Source organism: Capricornis sumatraensis, chromosome 5 (genome assembly GCF_032405125.1).
Source record: "Capricornis sumatraensis isolate serow.1 chromosome 5, serow.2, whole genome shotgun sequence".
NCBI lineage: Eukaryota > Metazoa > Chordata > Mammalia > Artiodactyla > Bovidae > Capricornis > Capricornis sumatraensis.
This window is the reverse complement of record NC_091073.1, coordinates 32,051,381-32,076,168: the sequence shown is the minus strand read 5'-3', so window position 1 is coordinate 32,076,168 and position 24,788 is coordinate 32,051,381. Positions and strand designations below refer to the sequence as shown.

General features: G+C 35.2%; 1 protein-coding gene across 9 annotated transcripts in view; it reads right to left on the bottom strand.

Annotated features, from left to right (window-relative positions):
• Nucleotides 1-22,170: 22,170 nt before the first annotated feature.
• The window catches only part of HDAC9 (histone deacetylase 9), a 209,944-nt gene continuing 207,326 nt past the window's right edge, over nucleotides 22,171-24,788 (bottom strand). For all 9 annotated transcript variants that reach the window (XM_068972971.1, XM_068972979.1, XM_068972972.1 and 6 more), the window contains one exon: nucleotides 22,171-22,485. In XM_068972971.1, coding sequence (XP_068829072.1) covers nucleotides 22,171-22,485 — 315 coding nt within the window. The remainder of the gene's footprint in view (nucleotides 22,486-24,788) is intronic.

Sequence of the window (24,788 nt, the reverse complement as noted above, 5' to 3'; positions counted from 1 at the left end):
AAAAGAGATATTTAAAACACATATAATGAAGTGAATTGCCATGCTGTGTACCTGAAACATGGTAAGTCAACTATACTTCAATAAAATAAATGTACTTTTAAAAAAGAAAAAAAAAAGAGACAGAAAATATCTAAAAATATATATATAATGAACATTCAATATGGTCTACCTGCCTGATAGTTGTCAATAAACATGTAAGTATTTTTCATCTTTATTTGTCAGACTGGGTTACATATATACACACATATATATATAGACACACAGGCATACATAACTATGTTAAAGTGTACAAATATATGTGTTTATGTATCAGATTATTTTATACACCAACTGTCCTCTGGGAAGGAAATAAGATTCCAAAGACCAATGAAGAATAACCAATCCAATCACTTTTAGGACCTTAAGAATGACATTATTTAAAAACTGGATAACTTAATCAAATGAAAAGCACAATTACTAGTACATAGTTCAAAAGATGCCTTTAAATCACCTAAAAAGTATCAACTGCTGGGTTAATCAAGGTGATTTCAATAACTCATTATAGCTTTCATAAAAGTTCTTGGTTGGCACTAAAATTTATCATAATTGATTTTTTGATCTTCGCAAGAGAATGCTGCTTACTCTCCTATTTTAGAGTAAACAAAACTTGAAAAGTTTTTTTTTTTTTTAAGTTCTATAATTGCAGGCAATAGATGTAAAAAATACTCATACTGGACTACATCAAACTTAAAAACTTCTATGCAGCAAAGGAAATAATCAACAGCGTGAAAAGGCAATCTGTGGGGGAAAATATTTGCAAATCATTCATCCAACAAGAGACTTAACATATGAATATATGAAGAATTCTTATAACTCAACAATAATAAAACAACCTGATTAAAACATTGGCAAATGACTTGACTAGACATATCTCCAAAGAAATATGGCCAGAAAGCATACGAAAAGATGTTCACATTATTTATTATTAGGGAAATGCAGATCAAAGCCACATGAGACATCACATCATACCCAACAAAATGGCTACTATAAAATCAAACAAACAAACAAACATAAAGTAACAAATTCTGGCAAAGATATGGAGAAATTGGAACTCTTGTGCACTATAAGGATGAGTGTAAAATGGCACATCCACTATGGAAAATAATATGAAGCTTCCTCAAAAGAAAAAAAAAGAATTATGACATGATTCAGCAATTCTACTTCTTAGTATACATCCCAAAACACTGGAAATAGAATCTCAAAGATATAACTGTACACCCATGATCACTGAAGCATTGTTCATAACAGCCAAGGGGTGGGAGCAAGCTAAATACCCATCAATGAATGAATGGATAAAGAAAAATGTGATGTAATATTATCCAACTCTAAAAAAGATGGAAATGAAATCCTGCCATATGGATGGAAATCCTGTCAGGGTGGATGAACCTTGATGGCATGATGCTAAGTGGAATTAACTAGTCACAAGAGATAAATACATATATGCAGTATGTGAAACAGTAGTCAAGATCACAGAAACAAAGTAGAGTGTGGTTATCAGGGACTGGAGGATATGGGGAATTGAAGAGTTCTTCAGTGGGTATAGAGTTTCGATTCTGAAGCATAAAATAACTCTAGAGAGTTGTTGTATAACAATGTGCATATCATTAACACTACTGTGCTGCACACTCAAAAATGGTTAACAGGTTAAATTTTATGTTTTTTTGACAATAAAAATGTTCCATAAATGGAAGCATACTTACATATGCTCATACTTAATTGCACTTAGAAAACTCAACCCCCATATATTGGCTCAGATTTTGATAACTATAGCTTGCAACAAGTAGAGTTGAAATATAACTGTTAAAAATGTAATTTCTGCCTGAAATATTCTCTTATTTTAATGAACCAGTGAAAAAATACAAAAGTCCCCTCAATCTTAAAGGAAATAGGTAATCTCTTTGATAAATCTTCTCCACTGTCATATAACAAACAAAAGTATCAACTCATAATTATCAGTGGAAGCTATTTTTTGGAGTAATTTGGTGTACAGAATAGCATGGGAACCTCAAGCTTCTCCCTATGGTCTTAAGGATGTCCAAGGGACAAGATGCCAAACCCTTTGCTGAGCTCTGAGTTCTATTCACAGGTAGCAATGGTTGTTGGAAAGAACAAGAACAGTTGATGTGGATTTTGGTCACAGTTCAGCAAGTTAGAGGTGTAAGACTTTCATCAAGACCTATAAGGAATTTTGGGGCTTCCCTGGTGGCTCAGCAGTAAAGAACCCACCTGCCAATGCAGGAGATGTGGGTTTGATCCCTGGGTAGAGAAGATCCTCTGGAGAAGGAAATGGCAACCCACTCCAGTATTCTTGACTGGGAAATCCCATGGGAAGAAGAGCCTGGCAGGCTACAGTCCATGGAGTCTCAAAGAGTTGGACATGATTGAGCACATATGCAGATTTTGTACTTTATCTATTTTTTTACAATGGTGGCACAAATGACAATGTAACTTATTTGTTTATCTGTCCATTTCTCTATGGAATGGTAAATTTAGAAGTCTTTATGGGTACCTATCTTGATATTCTATACTCATCTTCTCAGAACCTGGCTCAAGTCCCAGTACACATTTACTGAATTGGTCTGAACTACTACAGTTTATAAGGCTGAAGTGAGGTGAAGTTGCTCAGTCGTCTCCGACTCTTTGCGATCCCATGGACTGTAGCCTACGAGGCTCCTCTGTCCATGAAATTTTCCAGGCAAGAGTACTGGAGTGGGTTGCCATTTCCTTCTCCAAGGGATCTTCCCGATCCAGGGATCGAACCCGGGTCTCCCGCATTGCAGGCAGACGCTTTACCATCTGAGCCATCAGGGAAGCCCTTATTAGGCTGAACGGCAATTTAAAAATAAAAAAGGAGATGAAGGACATTAGGCAATTTACACATATCACACACTTGAAAGTGTGCATGAAATAAAACTTTAGGCTGATGTGCAAAGAAAATTTGGATTAATGTTTGCTACAAGTGCAATTAACTCATAAGTTTAATTAAAAAACCTCTGACACAGCTTGATTTTTTCATAAATATCTGTATGAAATTGCATAATTACCCTCACCATGATTATTCATTAAAAAAAAATATTAGAATTTTTCAAGGGTTACATTTTCTAGATGAAACCAACTTGTACCAGATTGTACCTATATTCAAGTCTTTGTTTAAGTTAATAACAAATACAGTTTCCTTAGAAAATATTAAACAGATCTATATATCTGAGTTAACTGTCACTTCCTTGCTAATTTCATTTCAAACCTCAGTCATGTTTTACTCAATAACAGTTTTTTTAAAAAACATCAATATTGAAAAACAGAGCTTCATGAAGAATAACTGTATTTCTGTCCTAAGTGTATTTTTCTGTAGAGAATATGAGTGTTTCTCAATAATAAAAATATATTCATTGTTAAAAAGTTACCAACAATGTGAATTCTCTTGAATGGATATTACTTCATTCTCTAATCAGTGTGTGGTGGTATGTGTGTGCCCTCAGAAAATCATATTTAGGTGGTGCTAGTGGTAAAGTGTTCTTGCCTGGAGAATCCCAAGGACCGGGGAGCCTGGTGAGCTGCCATCTATGGGGTCGCACAGAGTCGGACATGACTGAAGCGACCTAGCAGCAGCAGCAGCAGCAGTGGTAAAGAACCTGCTTACCAACGCAGGAGATTTAAGAGATGCAGGTTTGATCCCTGGGTCTGGAAAGAGGGCATGGCAACCCACTCCAGTATTCTTGCCTGGAGAATCCCCATGGACAAAGGAGCCTGGCAGGCCATACAGTGCATAGGGCTGCACAGAGTCGGACATGACTGAAATGAGTTAGCACACACAAACATAGATTTAAAAAAAAAATTAGGTGAAAAATTAGCCATTATAAAGAACAATAGAATACAATAATGAATCTGAAAACAGACACAATTTTGAATATTTAAGTACAATTACACTGAAGAACTGCTTATGAAAAGCTACAAGAGATAAAAAAACATGCAGCTTTCATTTTACTGTGGAAGTTTGCTTGCTCTTAAACAAAACTCAAAATCCTTGTAGCTCAAAGGTCCCTAACACCTTGCATGAGTGGTGGGACCCATATTAACAATCAGGCCATCATACAAATCTGTATTATAAATGTACATTGTAAGAACTGAATTGGTTAAGAGGATTTACATATTTAGGTTTTAATTCTCTTTTCTTTACCACTTGTATTTTAATTAAAAAATGATTTAAAGATAAGGATCTTGTTTGCAAATTCTATCAAAATAAAATCTGCAAAAAATTTTGTCAAAAATTCCCAGTCTACTCAAATGAAATAGACTTATTATTAGCTTTAGAACAAAGGTATTTCCTTTGAGACTGATGGTCATGTATTTAATACAGGTCCTTTGCTTTGCTCCAAAGGCCAAGTGATGTCAGAAGGTGGGGGCTGTAGTATCTGGGATAGGAGTACACCCTGAGTAGGTGCTCCATGTGGTTTAATTGAATTGTGAATGTATCTAAATTAATTAAGATTCAAATCTTAGACACCTAATTTTAAAATGTGGATATTCAGATGTGTTTATTACCTTGGGCAAGTCATTTTGACTCTTGGAAGTTGCTTAATTTAGCTGGAAACTTAGGCAAAAGTCCTCATTGCAAATCAGTTTCAGAATATAATTTTAAATCTTCTGTTTTTTCAAGTATTCTTCACTAACTTTAAAGTTTGAAGAAATTAGGAATATAATTGAGACTAAAGTATAATTAAAGAGAATTGTTAAAATTTGAACACATTAATTTAAAAATCTAAAAAATATCTTTGACCCTGAAAGAAAGGCTAAAATATTGGGAACAAGTCTTGAAGTGATTGAATGTTTTAACCATTGTACTTCCTGTGAAACCAAAAGTAAACTAAAATATTCTTGTACAAAGTATCAAGTGAAATATTTTCTTCTTTGGCAATAAATTCACACTGTAAGATTTAGTGATTTGGCAAGATGAAGAAAATCACATTGAACACATTCATGAACAAAAAAGAAAAAAAGGCTTGATTTAAAATGACAGTTTGTCACCTAAGTTAGGATTAAAATAACTCAATAATAACTGTTTTGAGTTTCTACTAACAAAGTAGTAACTAAAATTTTCTGATCAGAAAATGATAACATTCTCAACCCAATATTAAACCATGAAGAACAGCAGCTCTTCTTCTTAGCCTCTATATTTCTTTTTCTTCTTCCTAAGGCCAAAATGTCATCATTTTTTTTTAAAGAAAATCAAAGCCAAATGATAAAAATGCGAAGATTTGGTTAAACAAACAGTCAGAATTTCAGTAGTTTTATCTGCAGCATGCAGAGCAACCAAACAAAGCCAAGATATTGTCCATCTCTTTGATAGACAAAGAGCCTCAGAGGTCCAGAGTGACATGCCCGAAGGCTGGCACGTGATTTGGCTAATTAAATTAAATAGCAGGAAACAGCTTTTCCATATGCGACTGCCTGGCCACACACAAACTGTAACAGTAAATCTTTTATACTAGTCAAGGAAAATGTAACCATTAAACAATATACAGTAGCAACACACCATCCAAGAATCATAAGTTGCATATCCACCTAAACTCCCTGGGCTTGGACTTTAACGCCAAATGCCTAAAAACTTCCTAATTCACTTTAGGAGCTACTGAAAAGCCCATGATAATTAAACAGAATGAAAAAGAAACTCCCCTAAGGTTTATCAACACTTTAACTTAAGCCAAAATTCTGTTTTAAGGATTTATTTCTACACAAAATCAAATCAAAACCTCAATACTTCTGAATCAGAGTTAAAATTAAATCTATTGCTCATTTACCATCAATTTTACATCCTCCCTCCCCATAATCGATTGAAAATAAAGAGATCTATTGAAAAAAGGAATAGAGCTTATGGAATCTCTTGAGAAAATTCTTCTTCCATGCTCTCTCTAATTCTCATCCAATTACATAATCTTCTCTAAGTCAGCCAATAAGTTCTAGGCTTTTGATTAAGACACCATGATTTTAAACATATCTATACTTTCAAGTTTCTAGAAGAATTTTTCTGGTAGGTGTTATCCTTTTTTATCAATCATGATTTTTACTAGCATTGATTTCTAATGTAAAGAACACAAACTATGAAATAGTAATTGCGTCTTACATAAAGAAGTAATTGTGTCTTACATAAAGAAGTATGGTGATGGAAAACTAGAGGCAAGAAAACTGCTTCATAGGAATCCTAAATTAGAAGATGGTAAGATAATTTTAACTTAAAGACACAGAAAATTAACAATCAGTGAAGATCATGTCTCTGTTTAAACAGAAATATTAAATACGTGGTATAATACATGGAGAAGGCAATGGCACTCCACTCCAGTACTTTTGCCTAGAAAATCCCATGGATGGAGGAGCCTGGTGGGCTGCAGTCCATGGGGTTTCGAAGAGTCAGACACGACTGAGCGACTTCACTTTCACTTTTCACTTTCATGCATTGGAGGAGGAAATGGCAACCCACTCCAGTGTTCTTGCCTGGAGAATCCCAGGGACGGGGAGCCTGGTGGGCTGCCATCTATGAGGTCACACAGAGTTGGACACGACTGAAGCGATTTGGCAGCAGCAGCATAATATACAAAAGTAAGTGGTACTCAGTATTTTCTTGGTAAAATTTTCTTTTATGGTAGCCAGTATTCAGATGTTCTAAGTATTTCATTATTTATGCTTTTCATACTTGAACTTAAGAATTTTCATTCGATTTATGATTTTTTACTATAAATATATGAAAGAGTTTACTGAATTGATGAACAATAATCTAATAAGATTATGGTATAATCTTTAACTACAAAAACATGCTCAATTTACTGGGATTCAATATTACTCAGAAAATAAAAGGGGGGGATTAGCTGGGGAGAGGGAAGGACAGAGAAAGAAAGAAAGGAAGGAGGGAGGGAGGAAATCAGAGAGGGAGAGAGTGGTGGAATCTAACTCTTCAAATTGGTTTGAAATGTTTTTGAAAATTTGCTGGCATTGCTGTTTTTAACTTGGTTTATTCTATATAATTGTAGGATGCCAAAAGGTCGTCTAATACAGACAGGTTAGCGATGCCCATTCAGGCTATGTGTGTACACGCCAGAAATCGATAAGAAACTATTAACCTTTGTTCCCTTCACGTATGCCTTCAGAATTAATGCATGAGTGTGCTAAGTGGCTTCAACTGTGTCCGACTCTTTGTGACTCTATGGACTGTAGCCCACCAGGCTCCTCTGTCCATGGACTTCTCCAGGCAAGAGTACTGGAGTGGGTTGCTTTTTCTGTCTCCAGGGGATCTTCCTGACCCAGTAATCAAACCCTGGTCTCCTGCATTGCAGGCAGATTCTTTACCATCTGAGCCACCAGGGAACCTGAATGTAAAGATAACTAAAAATCCAAGAAATTTAAAGTCTAGGAGAAAATAGTCAAGCCAAAAGGAAGAACTGACTTGGTAGAAGCCTGTTAGTGATCAGCTTTGAAAGTGAAGCCAGGCCTAACAGTGAGCTAAACCAGCTCCTTTCTCCTCCCCAAAATATTGTATTTATCTCTTTATACTTTACTGAATCCCATCTTCCGGTTTCCATCCTCAACCCTGCCCCAGGGCGCAAGGTTAAGATTGTTAACTCCCTAGGATCATCTCAGACTGTTCAGTAGAGGCCCAGAGAGTTCACCACTTGGTGAGAGAGAAAAACCAGAGTTAGAGTCAATAATTCTATAGACTTGCTCTAACAAAATTTAAAGACAAGTCTCGAAAAAGCTAAAGTGATCAATATTCTTTAAAGAAAGACAACTGATTTAAATTATCTGACATCTAATGAAAATTTACTACACAGTGAAAGGAGTAGTAAGACAAGAACGATATCTAAGAGAAAAATTAAGCAGTAGTAGCCGACACAAAAATGCCAGAGAATACAAAAGCAGAAATAGACTTAAATATAAATATGCTCAAGGATTTAAAGGAAAATATATTCATAATGAAGACATAAATGGAAATTATATATAAGAACCAAATGGAACTTGTAGATCTGAAAAATATAACACCTTAAAATGAACAATTTGATGGGTGTGACTAAAAGAAGTTTTCACCAGGAAGAAAAGATGAGTACAGTAATATAAACTACACAAACTGAAATAGAATTAAGTGTAATAAAAAATGCCCAGAGACTTACAGACTTGTGAGACAGTATCAAGCGGTCTGATACTAGGTGTAACTGGAGTCTCCAAAGAAAGTGAAAATAGTAGAATGAACAATGCTTGACATTTCCCCAAATTTTAAAAAGTGCAAAGCCACAGATACAAGAAGCTCAGTGAACAAAAGCAGAATGCAAACAAAGAAAATGGCATAGAGGTAAATTCGAATCAAGTTGTATGTGTAAAGGCTTAAAAACAAGCAGAATAAAAATACATTATCTGATTTCAAGACTTGCTATAAAGCAATGTTAATCCAGATTCTGTGGCTTTGGTGTAGATGTGCTTCCCAGGTGGTGCTAGTGGTCAAGAACTTGCCTGCTAATGCAAGTGATGTAAGGAAACTCGGATTAGATCCCTGGGTCAGGAAGATCCCCTGGAGGTGGGCATTGGAAACCCACTCCAGTATTCTTGCCTGGAGAATCCCATGGACAGAGGAACCTAGAGGGCCACAGTCCATAGTTCGCAAAGAGTTGGACACGACTGAAGTGACTTAGCATGCACACATGTAGACATATAGATCAATGGAATAAAGGAAAGAGTTCATATATTTGCTCACACACATAAGTTCAATTGATTCCTAACAACAACACCAGGATATTTCAAAGGAACAAGTACAATTCTTACAAAAACTGGTGCTGAAAACTTTGGCTACCCTATGTAAGAAAATGATCTTCAGCCTTCCTTCATACACAAAATTATATGACTCAAAATGGCTCTTTGCCTTAAACTTAAAAAATAAACTAAAAGGAGAGAATATAAAAGCAAATCTTTCTTGGACAGGACACTAAAGCACTAATCTTAGAAGAAAAAAGTGACAGATTGGGACATACTAAAATTCAAACATTCTACTCTTCAAAATAAAAGACAAGCTATAGGTTTCGGTGAAAATATTTGCAAAGTATACATACATCTAGAAATGAACTGTGTCCTGAATATATGTTATTCCTATACCCAATAATAAAGACAAATGTTTTAATAAAAAATCATGCAATATAGCTGAATTGACAGTTTACCAAAGAAGATCTACAAAAGGCCAATAAGCACAAGAAAAGTAAGTCAAATCATAAGACGCCAGGGAAACACAAAGCCACGAGAATCCACTACACATCCACTAGAATATATAAAGTAAAAAAAAATCTGAAAATACCAAGTGCTGGCAACAGAAATTCTCATACATAGCTGATGACAGTGTAAAATATCCAACCACAAATATTTTGGCAGCTTTTTAAAATACAGCTAAATATACACTTAACATACAAATCAGTACTACTAACCCTAGGAATTTACTCAAAGAAATAAAGGCAATTGTCTACTAATACTTGAATACAATATTCACTGCAGATTTATTCATAACTGTCCATACTTGGAAACAACTTACATGCCCATCAATGGATGAATGCACAAGCAAATCGTGGCATACTGATATAATGGAATACTATTTGGCAATTTAAAAAAGACCATTTTACTGGTATGCACATGGATGGATGTCAGAAGCATTTTTGACTAAAAGAAAAGACTGAAAATATCACAGACTTTTTATGTGATTTATTTATATGAAATTCTAGAAAAAGCAAAATTAATGTGCAGTGACAGGAAACAGATGGTTTGCCAGTGGCCCAGTAGAGACTGGGGGTGGGGGATTGACTAAAAAGGAGCAGGGGAGAACTCTTTAGAGTATATAAACATTCTACATCTAGATTGTGATGTATGTATTTGTCAAAATTCACCAAGTATGCATAGATAGAAGCAGATTTTTGTATGTAAATTATACTTTAAAAAAAGTAGATTAAAAAACCAATATGGTTTAGGCTGTTAAAGTAAGTAACCAAAGTAAAATCTCATTTCAAAAATTTAATCCTAATTATGATGGGGAAAAAAAAATCCAGAACTTTAAAAATTGAACATTTTCTAGGGAAAAATATCCCAGCTTTTTAAATCTGCTTCTCTATTTAATTATGTTGAGGTACAACTAACTATTGCACATACATAAAGCTATAGGATATACAGAAATACTTAAAATATGTATCAGGTAAGGAAGATAAAAAAATAAAAGAATAAAGTTGGATATTTTCACAAGTTTGTCAGGTAATTCAAGCAATGAAGTAAAAATCAAATCATTTAAAATGTATACCAGAAAACTAAGTGCTAAATTTAATTCATAAAGTATAAAGCAGAAAAAGGAATTTGATAGCACCACTATACCATGACCAGGACATATCTAAAATACTAAAAATACAGTGTGAAATAAGTTTCTTTATCACGTTAAGTGAAAGCAATAGAGAAGACTGATGACTATTCAAACTTAGGAAGCAATTCACTTAAGATCAAGAAATCATTGCAAGATTTCTTATTTCAAGATGGAAAGACTTAGCAAACCAAACCAGAGATAACAGAGCCCCCACTTTGCACACCATCCCAGATGAATACCCCTCAGAGCATTTTCTTAAGAAACAAAGACAGAAATTTCAGTACTCGTTTATTTCACTCTGTTTTGAAAAAGAGCCCAATGCAAATATGAGAAGAAAATCTGTCACACAGGCTCCTAGGCAAGGCAGATTTTCAGAGTTTTGCTTCTTGATCCTGTAATAGGGTGGAAAGAACTGAGTATCAACAGCTTATCTGAAGACCCCCCTAAAATCAATTATTTTCCTAATCTACTCTTTGGAACTAAGATCATGTGCATCACTTATACCTAGAGTTGACTTAAATTTGGTGAATCCTTGGTTGAAAAATGATGAAATAAATCTGGGGTTCTTTTTATGGGAGGTGAAAGGAGACAGATGGAAAGGGAATGAGAGGAAGAGAGGAGACAGGTACTCACAGGGTCTCCCAGAGAACAATCCAACTAGGGTACTGCCCCTCGAGTCATGAAAGGGCTGCAGTTCAATTGATTCTAGACTGCTCACTCGCAGTCCTTGGGACAGGGAGGAAGAGCCGAAGCTGCCTCCTGCAGGGACCCATGCTGTGTATCTACTGCCATTTTCTGAGTGAGCTGGAACATCGAAAAGATGGGGAAGCACTGTTCTAAGGTTTCTTTAGTTACTGAAGAGAAAGTTATTCATTATTATAAAGTGAAACTGAGTGTGAGCTAGGTTCCAGCCAAGAAGAAAATAGAAAGTTACTAAAGTTTCAAGAAGTTCCTAATAATATTAATAACATTTGAAAATTTTTACTCAGCATCAATTTTGCTAGCATGCATTGGTATTACTCAAATAAATCCATTTATGTTTTATAAATCCCCGATAAAGATAAAAATTGTTAATCACATTTTATAAACCAGCAAACTGAGGCTCAGCAGAATTAAGTAATTTGGAGGTAGAGTTGCTGGCAGATGAAGTTAAGAGTTGGAACTTCAGTCCAACTAAAGAATTAGCATTGTCATCACTAGGCAGCTACACCTATAACACAGTTCCACACATGAATCTCAAGGACAGTGCCACTGTTCAAGTTTGTGGTATACACAGTCAAAACAACACATAATTTCCAGGTTCAGAAATAGTTTTCCTTAATTAAATATGCATAAAAGTAAGGTTGATTCATTCTCTTAGTATTAATAATTTTGTCTTCTTTCCAAGCCCCAAGTTCCAAAAATTATATCGACTATATGGACATAGAAAAATTAATTCAGACAGACCTCATTTTATTGTGCTTCACTTTACTGCACTTTGAAGATATTACGTTTTTTTACAAATTGAAAGTTTTTGGCAAACCTGCCTCAAGTATCTATCGGTGCCATTTTCCCAACAGCTTTATTTTCAAATTAAGATACGTATACATTTTTTGACATACTGCTATTGCACACTTAATAGACTATAGTGTAAACATAACTTTTACATGCACTGGGAAGCTAAAAAGTTAGCGTGACTCACTTTATAGCAGTGCTCTGGAACTAAATTCACAATATCTCTGAGATACCTGTACTATAAACAGGCTATGAAAATTAAGATATTGTATTTTTATCTAAAAATTTCCATCAGATATTATAATTGAATAATGATTAATACAGAACACAAATTAAGAAAATAAACTCGTAAGTTCTGGGCAGTAGCAAATAAATTCATCAAGAAAAAATTTTCATCATTTACACCTAGCTGAAAATGAAACAGTAACTATTATTACTAGAGCCAACTTAAGGAAAATGTTACTAATGCAGACATTCAACACAATAAGTAGTCCAACGAGTGAAAACTGAATCTACATTTCACATTAGAACACAAAAGTGAACCTGTAATCATGACATGGAAGAAAATATCCTTTAACCATTAAGAAATCTGAATAAGAGAAATGTAAAACAAAAATCATTCAAACAGGATTTAATTGAGTACTTCAGAAATTCCTTCTGTGGTTCCAGGAGCACTGTGTATTTTCCCTTGCTTTAAAAGGCAAAATGATATGATGACAGAAAGGTAATAATAAAAGAAAAAACTATGTAGTAAGTCCTATGGAATTGATTCTAAGCTGACAGAATAGTTTGGGTGGATTAGAGAAATCAGAGAAAGAAAATTTTGAAAAAGGAAGTTAAGGACTTTTTGGGGAGTGAAAAAGTTTGCTGAAACTCATGCAATTGGAAATCCAAATTGGAAATTTGCTTCGCATGGAAAGTGATTAAGTTAAATTGGAAAGGATAAGTTACCACTCAGAATATAAAGGTTGAATTATGAGGACTGAAACTGGATGATAGCCTTTCGATAAAGAGATTAGGAAGACGTTACTATAGGTTATGCCTTAGAGAATGGACAAGTGGCATTGTAACTTGACAGCAAGTTAACTGAATTAGTAAAAGAGGACACTGATAATGAAAGGAAGCTCTTGCAATGATTTGTTTTTAGAAAGGAATTTTAGTATTAATGATGGTAGTGACTGGGAAAAACAGAGCCAAAGACAGAGTAAAGAAATATGATGGCAAGGAAAGCAGAAATAGGAGTGCCAACTGCTTATAAGAGATAAAGAAGGTTAGCTGTTAGCACAGGGAGCTATAGTCAATATCTTGTAATAATCTATAATGGAAAATAATCTCAAGAATAATTTATGTGTATATATAAAACGGGATCACCTTGCTATGTACCTGAAACACTGTAAGTCAACTATGCTTCAATATAACATATATTTTCAGAAAAAGATAAAGAGATAAAGGAGATGATGAAAGGTGACTTGCTCCCAGTGTCCCAATGGTGGTTTGAGGGACAGAAATGGAAGAGTGAGAGGCAGCAGAGCACTTTCAGAAGATAAACTTATCAGCTGAGATGAGTAGAGTAGTGAGTGAACTGTCTTTAAGACTGACAGTATTAATACAACACATTGATAGACTTTGAGTTGTCTTTAAGGCAAACAGTAAAGAGATCCTTAAACCCTTAAGGTGCCACAGATCTCATTAACACATTTTATACTTATTTATTAGACTAAATAACAGCAATAGAAAGATATTGGCAAGAGCAAATATTCATTTGTTCAGATTTCATATCCAACTATTTCCAAAATGAGGTAGTGAGATCCATCTATTAACATGAGAGGAAGATGATCTAAAGCAGTGCTGTATACTAACAGAATGCAGATCACAAATGCGAGCTACATATACGATCTTAAATACTCTAACAGCCACATTAAAGGAGGAAAATAAGGCAAGAGACATAAATTTTAATAATGTTATATAACCTAATACATTAACAATACTATTTTTTATATGTAATCAATATACGTTTTCGGTGTTGTTGTTTTAGTCTGACTCTTTTGTGACCCCAGGGATTGTAGCCCACTCAGCTCCTCTGTCCATGGGATTCTCTAGGCAAGAGTACTGGAGTGGGTTGTCATTTCCTTCTCCAGGGGATCTTCCCGACCCAGAGGCTGAACACAGGTTTCCTGCATTGTCAGGTGGTTCTTTACCACTGAGCCACCAGGGAAGGCAGTATGACATCATTACTTAGGTATTAATAAATATATTTTTATACTATGTCTTTGAAATCTGATGTTTTATTAAATCATATCTCAATTCATATCAGTCACATTTTAAATTTTCATAGCTACACGTGGCTACCAGTTTGGAAATACAAATACAGGATTCTTTGCAGAACTTCCTTTAACAGGAGAACAAAAGGCAAAGACTTGAACATAATAACTTCATCACAAAGTTTAAATGCAATGCAGACATAAGTAAAAATGATAACACCAAGATAGAATTTTCAAGTTATATAAATGAAGAACAATAAATTTGATTTAGTTTCTAAAGATCACAAGGAAAAAAACATTTCTTAAAGGAAAAATATAGAACATTTTCCAGTTTATATTAGATGTAATAAACATCAAGATTATAGCATTTAATTGACAAGGAAAAAAAAAAAGGAAGTACCATGGAAATCTTGGAAGCAACAGGGAACACCAGGATAGTGGAAAAGCAAGACCAGATCAACCAGAAATGAGGTAAATGGAGACGATGCAAGAGCAAGTGGAGCTCAACAATCAGTAAATTCTCATCTCTTTAAAAAAAATACACAAAGCAAGGAGAAATAAAAACAATGTATATAACTCAAAAAAGATCAAATACCTAAAAGTAAGTTATAAAATTATAAAATGCTTAGAAGGAAACATAGGTACAAATCTTTGCCACATTAAGCAACATATTCATAACAAGATAAAAATATAGATGAATAGACTTCAATAAAGTTAAAAATGTTTGTGCATCAAAAGACACTATCAGGAAGATGAGAGGACAAGCCACGGAATGGGAGAAAATATTTGCAACTCATATACATGATAATGGTCTAGCATCCAGGTGGCACTAGTGGTAAAAACCTGCCTGCCAACACAGGAGACAGAAGAGAGTGGGTTCCGTCCCTGTGTAGGGAAGATTCCCTGGAGGAGGGAGGGCCTGGCAACCCACTCCAGTATTCTTGCCTGGAGAATCCCATGGACAGAGGTGCCTGGCAGGCTACAGTCCACAGGTTACAAAGAGTCAGACACAACTGAAGCAACTTAGCATGCACAACCAGAATATATTTAAAATCTCTTATGACTCAACAGTAAAAAGACAGGGCAATTAAAAAATGGGCAAAAGCAGGGGAAGGAGAGCATGGGACAAACCGAGAGAGTAGCTTTAAAACATATATTACACTATGTACAATAGATAGCTAATGGGAAGTTGCTGTACAACAGGAGGAGCTCAGCTCAGCGCTCTCTGACAACCTGGCGGGGGGAGGATGGGGAGGGAGGCGGAGTTGCAGGGGAGGTTCAAGAGGGAGGGGACACATGTATACTTACGGCTGATTCACGTTGTTGTACGGCAGAAGTCAACACAATATTGTAAAGCAATTGTCCTCCAATTAAAAATAAATGTTAAAAAATCATAATGCCAGAAAGGCTTTTCTGCCTGCCCTAGTTCACGTGGTGAGATTGTAATAAAGATGCTGAGAGAGGTTTAAATGTTTAAAAAAAAAATGGGCAAAAGACCTAACTAGGCATTTCTCCAAAGAAGATAAGCAAATAGTCAGTAACTAAATGAAAAAAATGTTCAATTTCATTAGTCATTAGTGAAATAGAAATCAAAACAACAATGAACAAACATTTCACCTCCACTAGGGTGATAACAATAAAAAAAAAAGAAAAAAAGAAAATAACAAATGTTAGAGAGGATGTGGAGAAATTGGAACTCCCCATGCATTGCTAGTGGGAATATAAAATAGTTTAGCCATGGTGGAAAACAATTCAGCAGTTCCTTAAAACTTAAACAGAGTTACCAGATGACCCAGTAATTTCACTCTTAGGTCTACATACCATCAAACCCTGAAAACATGTTAGAACAAAAATTTGTACACAAATGTTCACAGCAGCATTACTCATAAAAAGCCAAAAAATGAAAGCAATCCAAATATCCATCAACTGATGAAGAGATAAGCAAAACGTAGTGTATTCATACAACAGACTATTATCCAAACATAAGAAAAATAAAGTACTGATACCTGATGCAACATGGATGAACCTGAAAATAATACGAAAAGTGAAAGAAGCTAGACATAGACTCACAAAAAGCCACACAGTATATGATTTCATTTATATGAAATGTCCACAAAAGGCAAATCTATAGGCACATAAATTAGATGAGTGATTCCTAGGAGTTGGAAGAGAGCGTATGAAGAGCGATCACTTAACTGTACAGAATTTCTTTGAGGTGATGAAAATGTTCTGGAATTAGTAAGTAGTGATCACTGCATATCATCGTGAATATATTATTATTATTTTTTTGCTTAGTCACTCAGTTGTGTCTGACTCTGAGACCCCATAGACTAGAGCTTGCCAAGCTCCTCTGTCTATAGCATTCCCCAGGCAAGAATACTGGAGTGGATTCCATTCTCCAGGGGATCTTCCTGACCAAGAGATCGACCCTGGGTCTCCTTCATTGCAGGCAGATTCTTTACCATCTAAGCCACCAGGGAAGCCCACAAATATACTAAAAACCACTGAATTCTACACTTTAAAATGGTTAAGATGGTGCATTTTATGTTATATGAATTTCATCTCAATAAAACACACACACACACACACACACACACACACACAGAGAACATACCACAAATAGCTCAGAAATTCTGAGGAAAAATAATTTGTGAAGTCTTGGTGAATTAATACTCTATAATAGGTTAAGAGGGGTTCCCTGGTGGCGCTAGTGGTAAAGAACCTTCCTGCCAATGCAGGAGATATAAGAGACCCTTGGTCAGGAAGATCCCCTGGAGGAGAGCATGGCAACCTACTCAAGTATTCCTGCCTGGAGAATCCCATGGACAGAGGAGCCTGGCAAGCTGCAGTCCATAGGGTTGCAGAGTTGGACACAACTGAAACAACGCAGCACGCACACACACAACAGGCAAAGAAATTATTCAATCAGAAGAGAGAAACTAAAAGGACAAAAATCGAAGAAGTAACTGCAGTAAATACAGAAACCTATAGTTATACTACAACTATACTCAGCCTATAGTTGAGTTAACATGCAGGTGAAACAGAACAATATACAAGAAATACAAGACAGTCGACTATGAAAACAATGGATCGGAGAATCCAAGGATTATAGGTAAAAGCTATGAAAAATCAAGACACACTTTAGGAAGTGGTTTAGGGCCCTGGCAGCCTCCAGAGCACAAAGGGCTTGAAAAACATAGATTCCTGCACTCTTAGGACAAGACCAGAACCTCTGTGGGGTGTGGTCAGAATACCAACTGTCAACAGATTCCCTCAAGACAATCTCTATGCATCTTTCAATAGGAAAACCACTTAGGAGGTCTACAACTCAAGACAAACATCCTTGTTTTTCCTTTTTACAACATCTATATTGACTTCTGTGGGCTTCCCTGGTGGCTCAGCAGTAAAGAATCCACCTGCCAATACAGGAGATGCTTGTTTGATCCCTGGGTTGGAAAGATCCCCTGGTGAAGTAAATGGTAACCCACTCCAGTATTCTTGCCTGGAAAATCCCAAAGACAGAAAAGCCTGGTGGTCTACAGTCCATGGGGTCACAAAAAGAGCCAGACATGACTTAGCAACTAAACAACAACAATCTCTTTACTTACAGCAGTGACCGAAAGAGGAAACTGATTCAAAACAGTTTGGAAATGCTGATGGGCAAAGAGAGAGAGAAGAAAGCGCTAACGATTTCATAAACTTGGACATGAAAGGAGAGTTGTTGCACAAATACAGCTCAGTGGTAGAGGCTGAGAACAAGGACTGGTATGGGATTGCCGAGGTTCAAACTGGAGCCAGACTGCCACTGACTGGGTGACCTTGATTTGATTTGACTTATTCTGTGTCCCAAGGCCCTCATCTCCACAATGGGACAATAATACTGACCCTGTAAGGCTGTTGTGAGGACTAATGTGTGAACAGATGTAAAGTGTTTATAACAATACCGAGTACATAATATATTTGCAACAGTTAAAAATAAAAGTCTTCTTGTAAATCAAATGGTCTTCCAAAGTTGCATTGTCTAAACCCTACCATCTACAAGCCTTAAAGAAATTATTATAAAGTGAGAATAGACAACTTTTAAAACATAAATAAATTCTGAAGAGTCACATTTCTCATATCCTGTTTCATTTGTCTGAGTTCTTTGATTGCCCCCCACCCATACTTGCCCTTTAAAACCCAGTTGGAGGAATGATAAATAATAAAGGGAATGGTAATCTACCTCTCAAACTCTTTATCTTGTGTGTGTGTGTGTGTGTGCGTGTGTGTGTGTGTGTATATGAAATTCTAATTGGTTATAATATAATCGGTTATAATTTGTAAACCTGGATTATTTATCATTGTTAACCCATCATTATATATGCACAATTGTATATTTCTGTCAGTGGAAAAAGTCACAAAGGAATGCCAAATTAAAAAAAAATACTCTTGTCCACCTATATATCTGTTGAAGAGTCGGTTTCAAAAAAAATGTTTAGTATCTTAATTCCTTTTTGACATATTTTAGAAAAAAGATAAGTATGAAGAAACAATTTTTTTTTTAAAGCTGTCTTTCTTAAAACTATATAAAGTAGCAGTCTCCATTTCAGCAGCCCCCTTCACCAAGCAGGCAGGCCTTGACAAATAGAGAAAGAAGTGTAAATGGTTATTCATTGTTGGCAAAAACTATTTTCTTCAGAAAATAGAAGAGCTTCTAACATTGATACGTACTGAAACAGTCCCTTTACACTTGTGAAATCAAATGTATAGTATAAAATCATTATCTAATTGATTTCTCCAGCTTTTTAAGGATCTCTAGAAGCAAGTAATCTTACAATTTTATAGTCCAAAGGCAGTTTTCAGGAAATTATGACTAGCATCAGTGATATTTCCCACAAGTCTGACCAAATTATCAAATTTACAGGCTTACAGAATGATAATCCATTTTGTAATAGTAAATGATATTAGCTACAGAATTAGAGTAGTTTTAACTCATGTGACACTACTGAAGTTTAGGTTAAGGGAACTGAAGAATATAAAACAAATATTTTTAACTTATTGAACCAAATACACATAATAACAGATTATGAAGTAATGTTTTGCTTGCAACTGAGCAGAAAAGGAGCAATGAGCATGGCTCCTGTATGGTCCAGGCCCCTTCACCTGACTCAGGCTCAGGCTCAGGCTTCATATTACTATTATAATAATTGTTTCCATATAAAGGGAGGTCATTTAATTACTCTTTTCTTTATATACTGTCACTTTGAACTTGTAGGTCAGGTTCTTACAGTAATAGATATAACTATTATGATACAGAAAATTATTCATTTTAATATTTATTGAGTGTTTGTTATATCAAGGGATTATATTAACCTTTTTAAAAAGATTTTTAAAGTGACTGATATCTATTTATATAAAATTTTATATTTAGAAGTTGACATCAAAGATGATAACGTATGAAATAGGCCACGCAGGGAAAATAAAACTGCAACAAATTTTACATGTGTCTGTTATCTGATAATGGCTGCTGTAAATTGGTTAAAGTGACTATTGTTGGATTTATTATTTTTAATGGCATTAGAAGTAACTGCTCAAAATATCTTTATTTTCTTGTTTCAACAAAGAATGGCAATATATTTTGGTATATGAGACCTAGTGCATGAGTTTCAAATTCAATTAAATATATCAAGTTTACACAAAGCCATATGTATGAAAGGGGATCTTTTAAAAAAAACTTTATTTGAGAAAGGAAGAGACTTATAACAGAAGGCAAGAAGAGAAACATACAAACAATATATTTACAACACAAAACAAGAGATCACCTTCAAGGGTGTTAATTATAATAAATACAGTAGATTTTAAAAGAGACAATTACCAATTAGTTCTAAGATTATTTAAGTCCAGCTATCCTTTTTACTGGTTCCAGGTAGTTTCTTGATTAAATTCAAAGACTATCAAATTCAAACAATTAATGTCCACCAACTGTACTGATGAAGCTCTCTCAAATGACACTATAAAAAATAGTTTTTTTGTTTGTGATTACATATCTTTGCAGTAATATTATACAAAAGCCTGCTCAGCCACATGTTCCTCCCCAAATAAAATGTATTTTAAAAGATGCACTATCCCTTTTTTATGAGATTGCAAAAAGATTTTAAATAAAATGTATATTTATGAGATGGAAAAAATATAAAATTTTATCTTAGGAATGCCATATTTTTAATGCAAAACAACTGACAAAAAGTCATTTTAATCTGAAGGAATATATTAACCAAAATATGTTGGTAGTAGGAAGTGTTGCCTATTATAACTATTTGTCAAATTATCGAAGGACTTTCATTATATGGAAAAGTTTTAAACGTTCTAACTTCTAGTTATGTTACTTTACTTTGAATGGAGACTTTTTAAAAAAGGATAATGTATCTTTAGCAGTAACCTTTTTTAAGAAATATTTTTAAATGTCACAGCAAAATGTAAACAACACGTGCCAGTAACATACAGTTATACAAGGTCTACATTTGGCAAAACTGCTATATCTCCTTTGAAACAAGATACTACACCTTAAAATACCTCGGATTTAGAAATATAAATATTTTAATAGAAAAAAACCTCACAAAGATTCTAGGTCAATTTGGATTATCCATATTAAAGGGGTCTTAATACAACGAATCTTTAACTAGCTTAACAAAAGTAAACCTATAAAACAAGGTAAACATATCAAAAGAGAGTATGAAGGAAATGTTCCAGTGAAAAGCTTCCTTAATAATTTCCCTACTTGTGGTGTTATTTTCTTAGACAATAAATCAATTCATAGAGTGCCCTTTAAAAACAGACAGAGTAAAACACTATCCTCCGTTTTTTTTCCCTACATTCCTCAGTACATGAATCACTTGGACTTCCTGTTTCCACAAGGCATTTCCTGTTCAGCCTCATAGAAACAGTTTTCTGTAGAACAGCAGGAACCTGACAAAGAACTGACTTAAATAAACAGTCTTCTGTTGCCTTCAAAGTTGTTTGCATTTCATAGCATCAAAGGACATAGTCCTTCTGAAGGTGCATTATGTACAAGTAGATTCTTTTGTTAAACCTAACTTTCCTAATTTTTTATTTGCCAAAATAGTATGGCACACATTGTGTCATTATGGAATTATACTGAAGAGATCCTAGTGATAATGATTATCAAATGTGACACATCTTCTTCTTTTAAACATGATTTTTGACTTCAGATCAGATAATAATCATACTGTTACTATTTTTTCCACAGCTGGAGATACAATATTGTATCTGATTGGACCATAAAGCAGCACGTTAGTTCTTGCCAACATTTGCATCTGCTTCATTTGATCTTTTCCAATAAACAATGTCATCAAATAACACAGGATAAAAATGAAATGAGCAGTACTAGGTGAGACATAATGTGATATTTAAAATAGTGCTGTACTTTGCATCTATATATTTAGAACCACCTCTATTCCTAATATTTTCAACTGCAATCTATACAATAACCTAGGACTACTGGCATAGTAACCAGAACATTTCACTTAACAAAAAAAGAGAGAGGAAGGAAGGGGCTGACTAACTTTAATAGGGTTCAAGACTGTAGTATGATACATTATGTACAACAATGTGAAAATTGAATTCTACATATCAAAAAAAAATCAATAACTAATAAAATGTTTCATTGATCAGACTGGAAAACTATCCAGCAGTCACTGACCTCAACAGATAAACTAAAACCAACAGTGAGTTCGTTTTCCTTAGATGTAATTGGTGGGTCAGGCTTTGGGATGAATTAAAAGCCTATTAATCACTTGGATACTGATGTAGTATAATTTTAGTGTAACAGGTATTTCCTTAACAGTAGAGTTTCAAGAAACCTTGCTATCCACATAGAGATCAGTATATAGAAAGATCTATATATAGATATATCTGCATTAATCAGAATCCTTAAACACTAAAGTCAAATCATTCAGAGATATAAATGGATAGGAAATAATATCCATTTACCAAAACCAGCAACGCATTTCATATTCAGATAATGACTTTAATTACAAATCCTGGAGCTAAATCTTTGCCTATTACCTGTTGCATAAAAGCAGCCTGCTCCCCAGATTCCATTTCCTGGATCTGAGCATCTTCATCACTGTCCACGGGTTCCTCCTTGACCTTCACAGCACCAGCTTGTCCCAATGTGTCATCCACACAAGCACTGCTGTCACGCCTAGTGCTGTTGCCACTAGAGGGCGCTCTGTCTTCCTGCATCGCTTGGTCCCCCTGAAGCTCTTCCTCTGCTTCCTCGAGGTGACTGCCTGGTTGCTTCAGTTGTTCAATAGATTTCGAAAGCAGCTAGAAGAGAGTGTTCAGGGGTTCAATATTCAGTGGTTCTTGGCGGTAACAGAGCAGTAATATATCCCTTGATTTCCTATAATTCTACCTCAGTACACCCTGATTTCTAATCTCTGAGGATCATTTTCTGAATGAATTTGTATGCAGTGAAATTCTTCAGTAATACTAAATCTGAAGCAGTCCCACCAATTCCATACTGTATTGGTGTCCTAGGCAGGGAATGAGGTCTTTAAATGTCTTTTTTAAAAAAATGGTTCACTGTTTAACCGACTTAAAAAATGGTGAGAAAAGGGCAAATAATGAACTTTTCCTTTGGAAACCATGAAACTGTCACAAGGGACAGGTTGCAATGAATCAATTTAATCCAGGCAAACCTGAGAATTTTTTTTCCCTAAAAGAAGAAAGTATAACAGAAATAATACTAATAGAGAGGTAATGAAAAACTTCCCCAATCTCATTTTCCAATAAATGGCAACCACAGTATAAGACAGTAGCGCAAATTCTAAGAGTGTTTCTTGTCTGTTAATTTTCCTATACCTAAATGGTCAAATGATAAAAGACCTATGTATACTTCTGAAAAATGGAAATATTGACTTTGAAATCTTGAACTTCAAAAAGATGCAGAATTTAGTGATAGTACAAAATTTTTTATTAATATCCAAATATAAATTAAAGAATAGGAACACAACAAGGAATCAGTTTTGAATTTGAAAATTATTTAGACCTTTTATTTTGTAAATTAAATCATATTTAATCTCTCGAAGTACATGATTTATAATTTAAAAAGGTAATTGGCAATACACCTAAATTGAACAATAGCAAAATGCCATGGTATAAAAACTTGTTATATGGGGAAAAATTCTCAAGATGATTTCATCTCACATAGGCCTTTTGTTTCATTTGACAAGGAGCCTACTGACTGGTTATCTGCAGATCCTGAACTGTGTTTCAAAGAGTGGTTAGAATTTCCTGCTGAGTCGGTGCCCATTTACGCAACACACCAACTATTGTGATGAGCAGCACGGTTAGAATACCAACACAAAAATCATGAATACAGACTTTTCTATGAAAAAATTCAAATTTATCTCCCACTCACACCTATGTTTTGCAAAACTAGACACATCCTGCAGTTTAGAATATATAAGGACTCAAATTTTGAAGGGTGTCTTAACCTCAGACTTTTATCCAGTGCTCACAACCTCAAATGGCCTTGCGTATGCTGACAAAGCCCTTCAATTTCACTGTAGTAAGAATTATACTGGGAGTTTTCATTCATTCATTCAGCGAGTATTTACTGAGTGCCAACTATGTTTCAGACACTCTGCTAGGCACTGGGGAAACAGCCATTGTCCTGCCCTCAGGGAGCTTTCAGTTTCGAGTGTTAGAAAGGCACCAAACAGATGCACAAATTTATTCTTATTTTCAAGTATGGTAAATGATACAGGGAGCAATACAGCATGTTATAAGAATACACACTAGCTGAAACAGGAGAGGCGATTTAGGAAAGTTTCACTGAGGAGGCTGAGACATCAGAGATGAAGGATGGACAGGAGGATGTGGATGTGTGTGAGGAGTGGAAATCAGGGGAGGGAGCACTTCTGGCAGAAGGCACAGTGTGTGACTGGAGGAGAGCCCAGTGTGTCTGAGCAACTGAAAGGTCAGTGCGGTTTGAGCACAGGAAGACAGGGAGAGAACGCCGGAAGATGATTCTGGAAAGAGTGACCCAGTTTATAATATATTTGAGTTGTGAATAAGATTCTAGAGAAATAAAATATAACTTAGGATAAAGCGTACATAAGACACAGATTTTGGAGAAAAGAGACAATGTATTATTCCTGAAGTCTGACTATACAATTGTAAAACTCCACTTAATTGGCTAGAAAAAGAACATGTAACACCATAGAAAAGAAGCAGGGTTTTAATTGAAAAGCTCCAGGTTTAGCTGGAACACCAGGGATAAGAACGTTCAGTGACAAACATCCACTCATTCTTCAAGAGAGAGGTGGACAGTTACAGAGAAAGAGATCAGCAGCCAGGCTTGCTACCTTGACCTCATCACTCACCTAAGACAACATATAAGAGCAGGTTAGAGGATTTTTTAGGGAGAAGACATTAAATTAGAAAACATATCAGTCAGGTGAAGGAGACTGCGAGAGTCCCTTCGAGACACTATCTTCCAGATTGTTGCAATTCGTCTTCTGGATGTATGCTTGCTAAGCTGTGGAAATTCCCCCTCTCGACACCCAAGTTTAGCTGGAAAAGTTCACGGGAGCTAGTGCCTCAGGGCTGATGAGCCAACGATA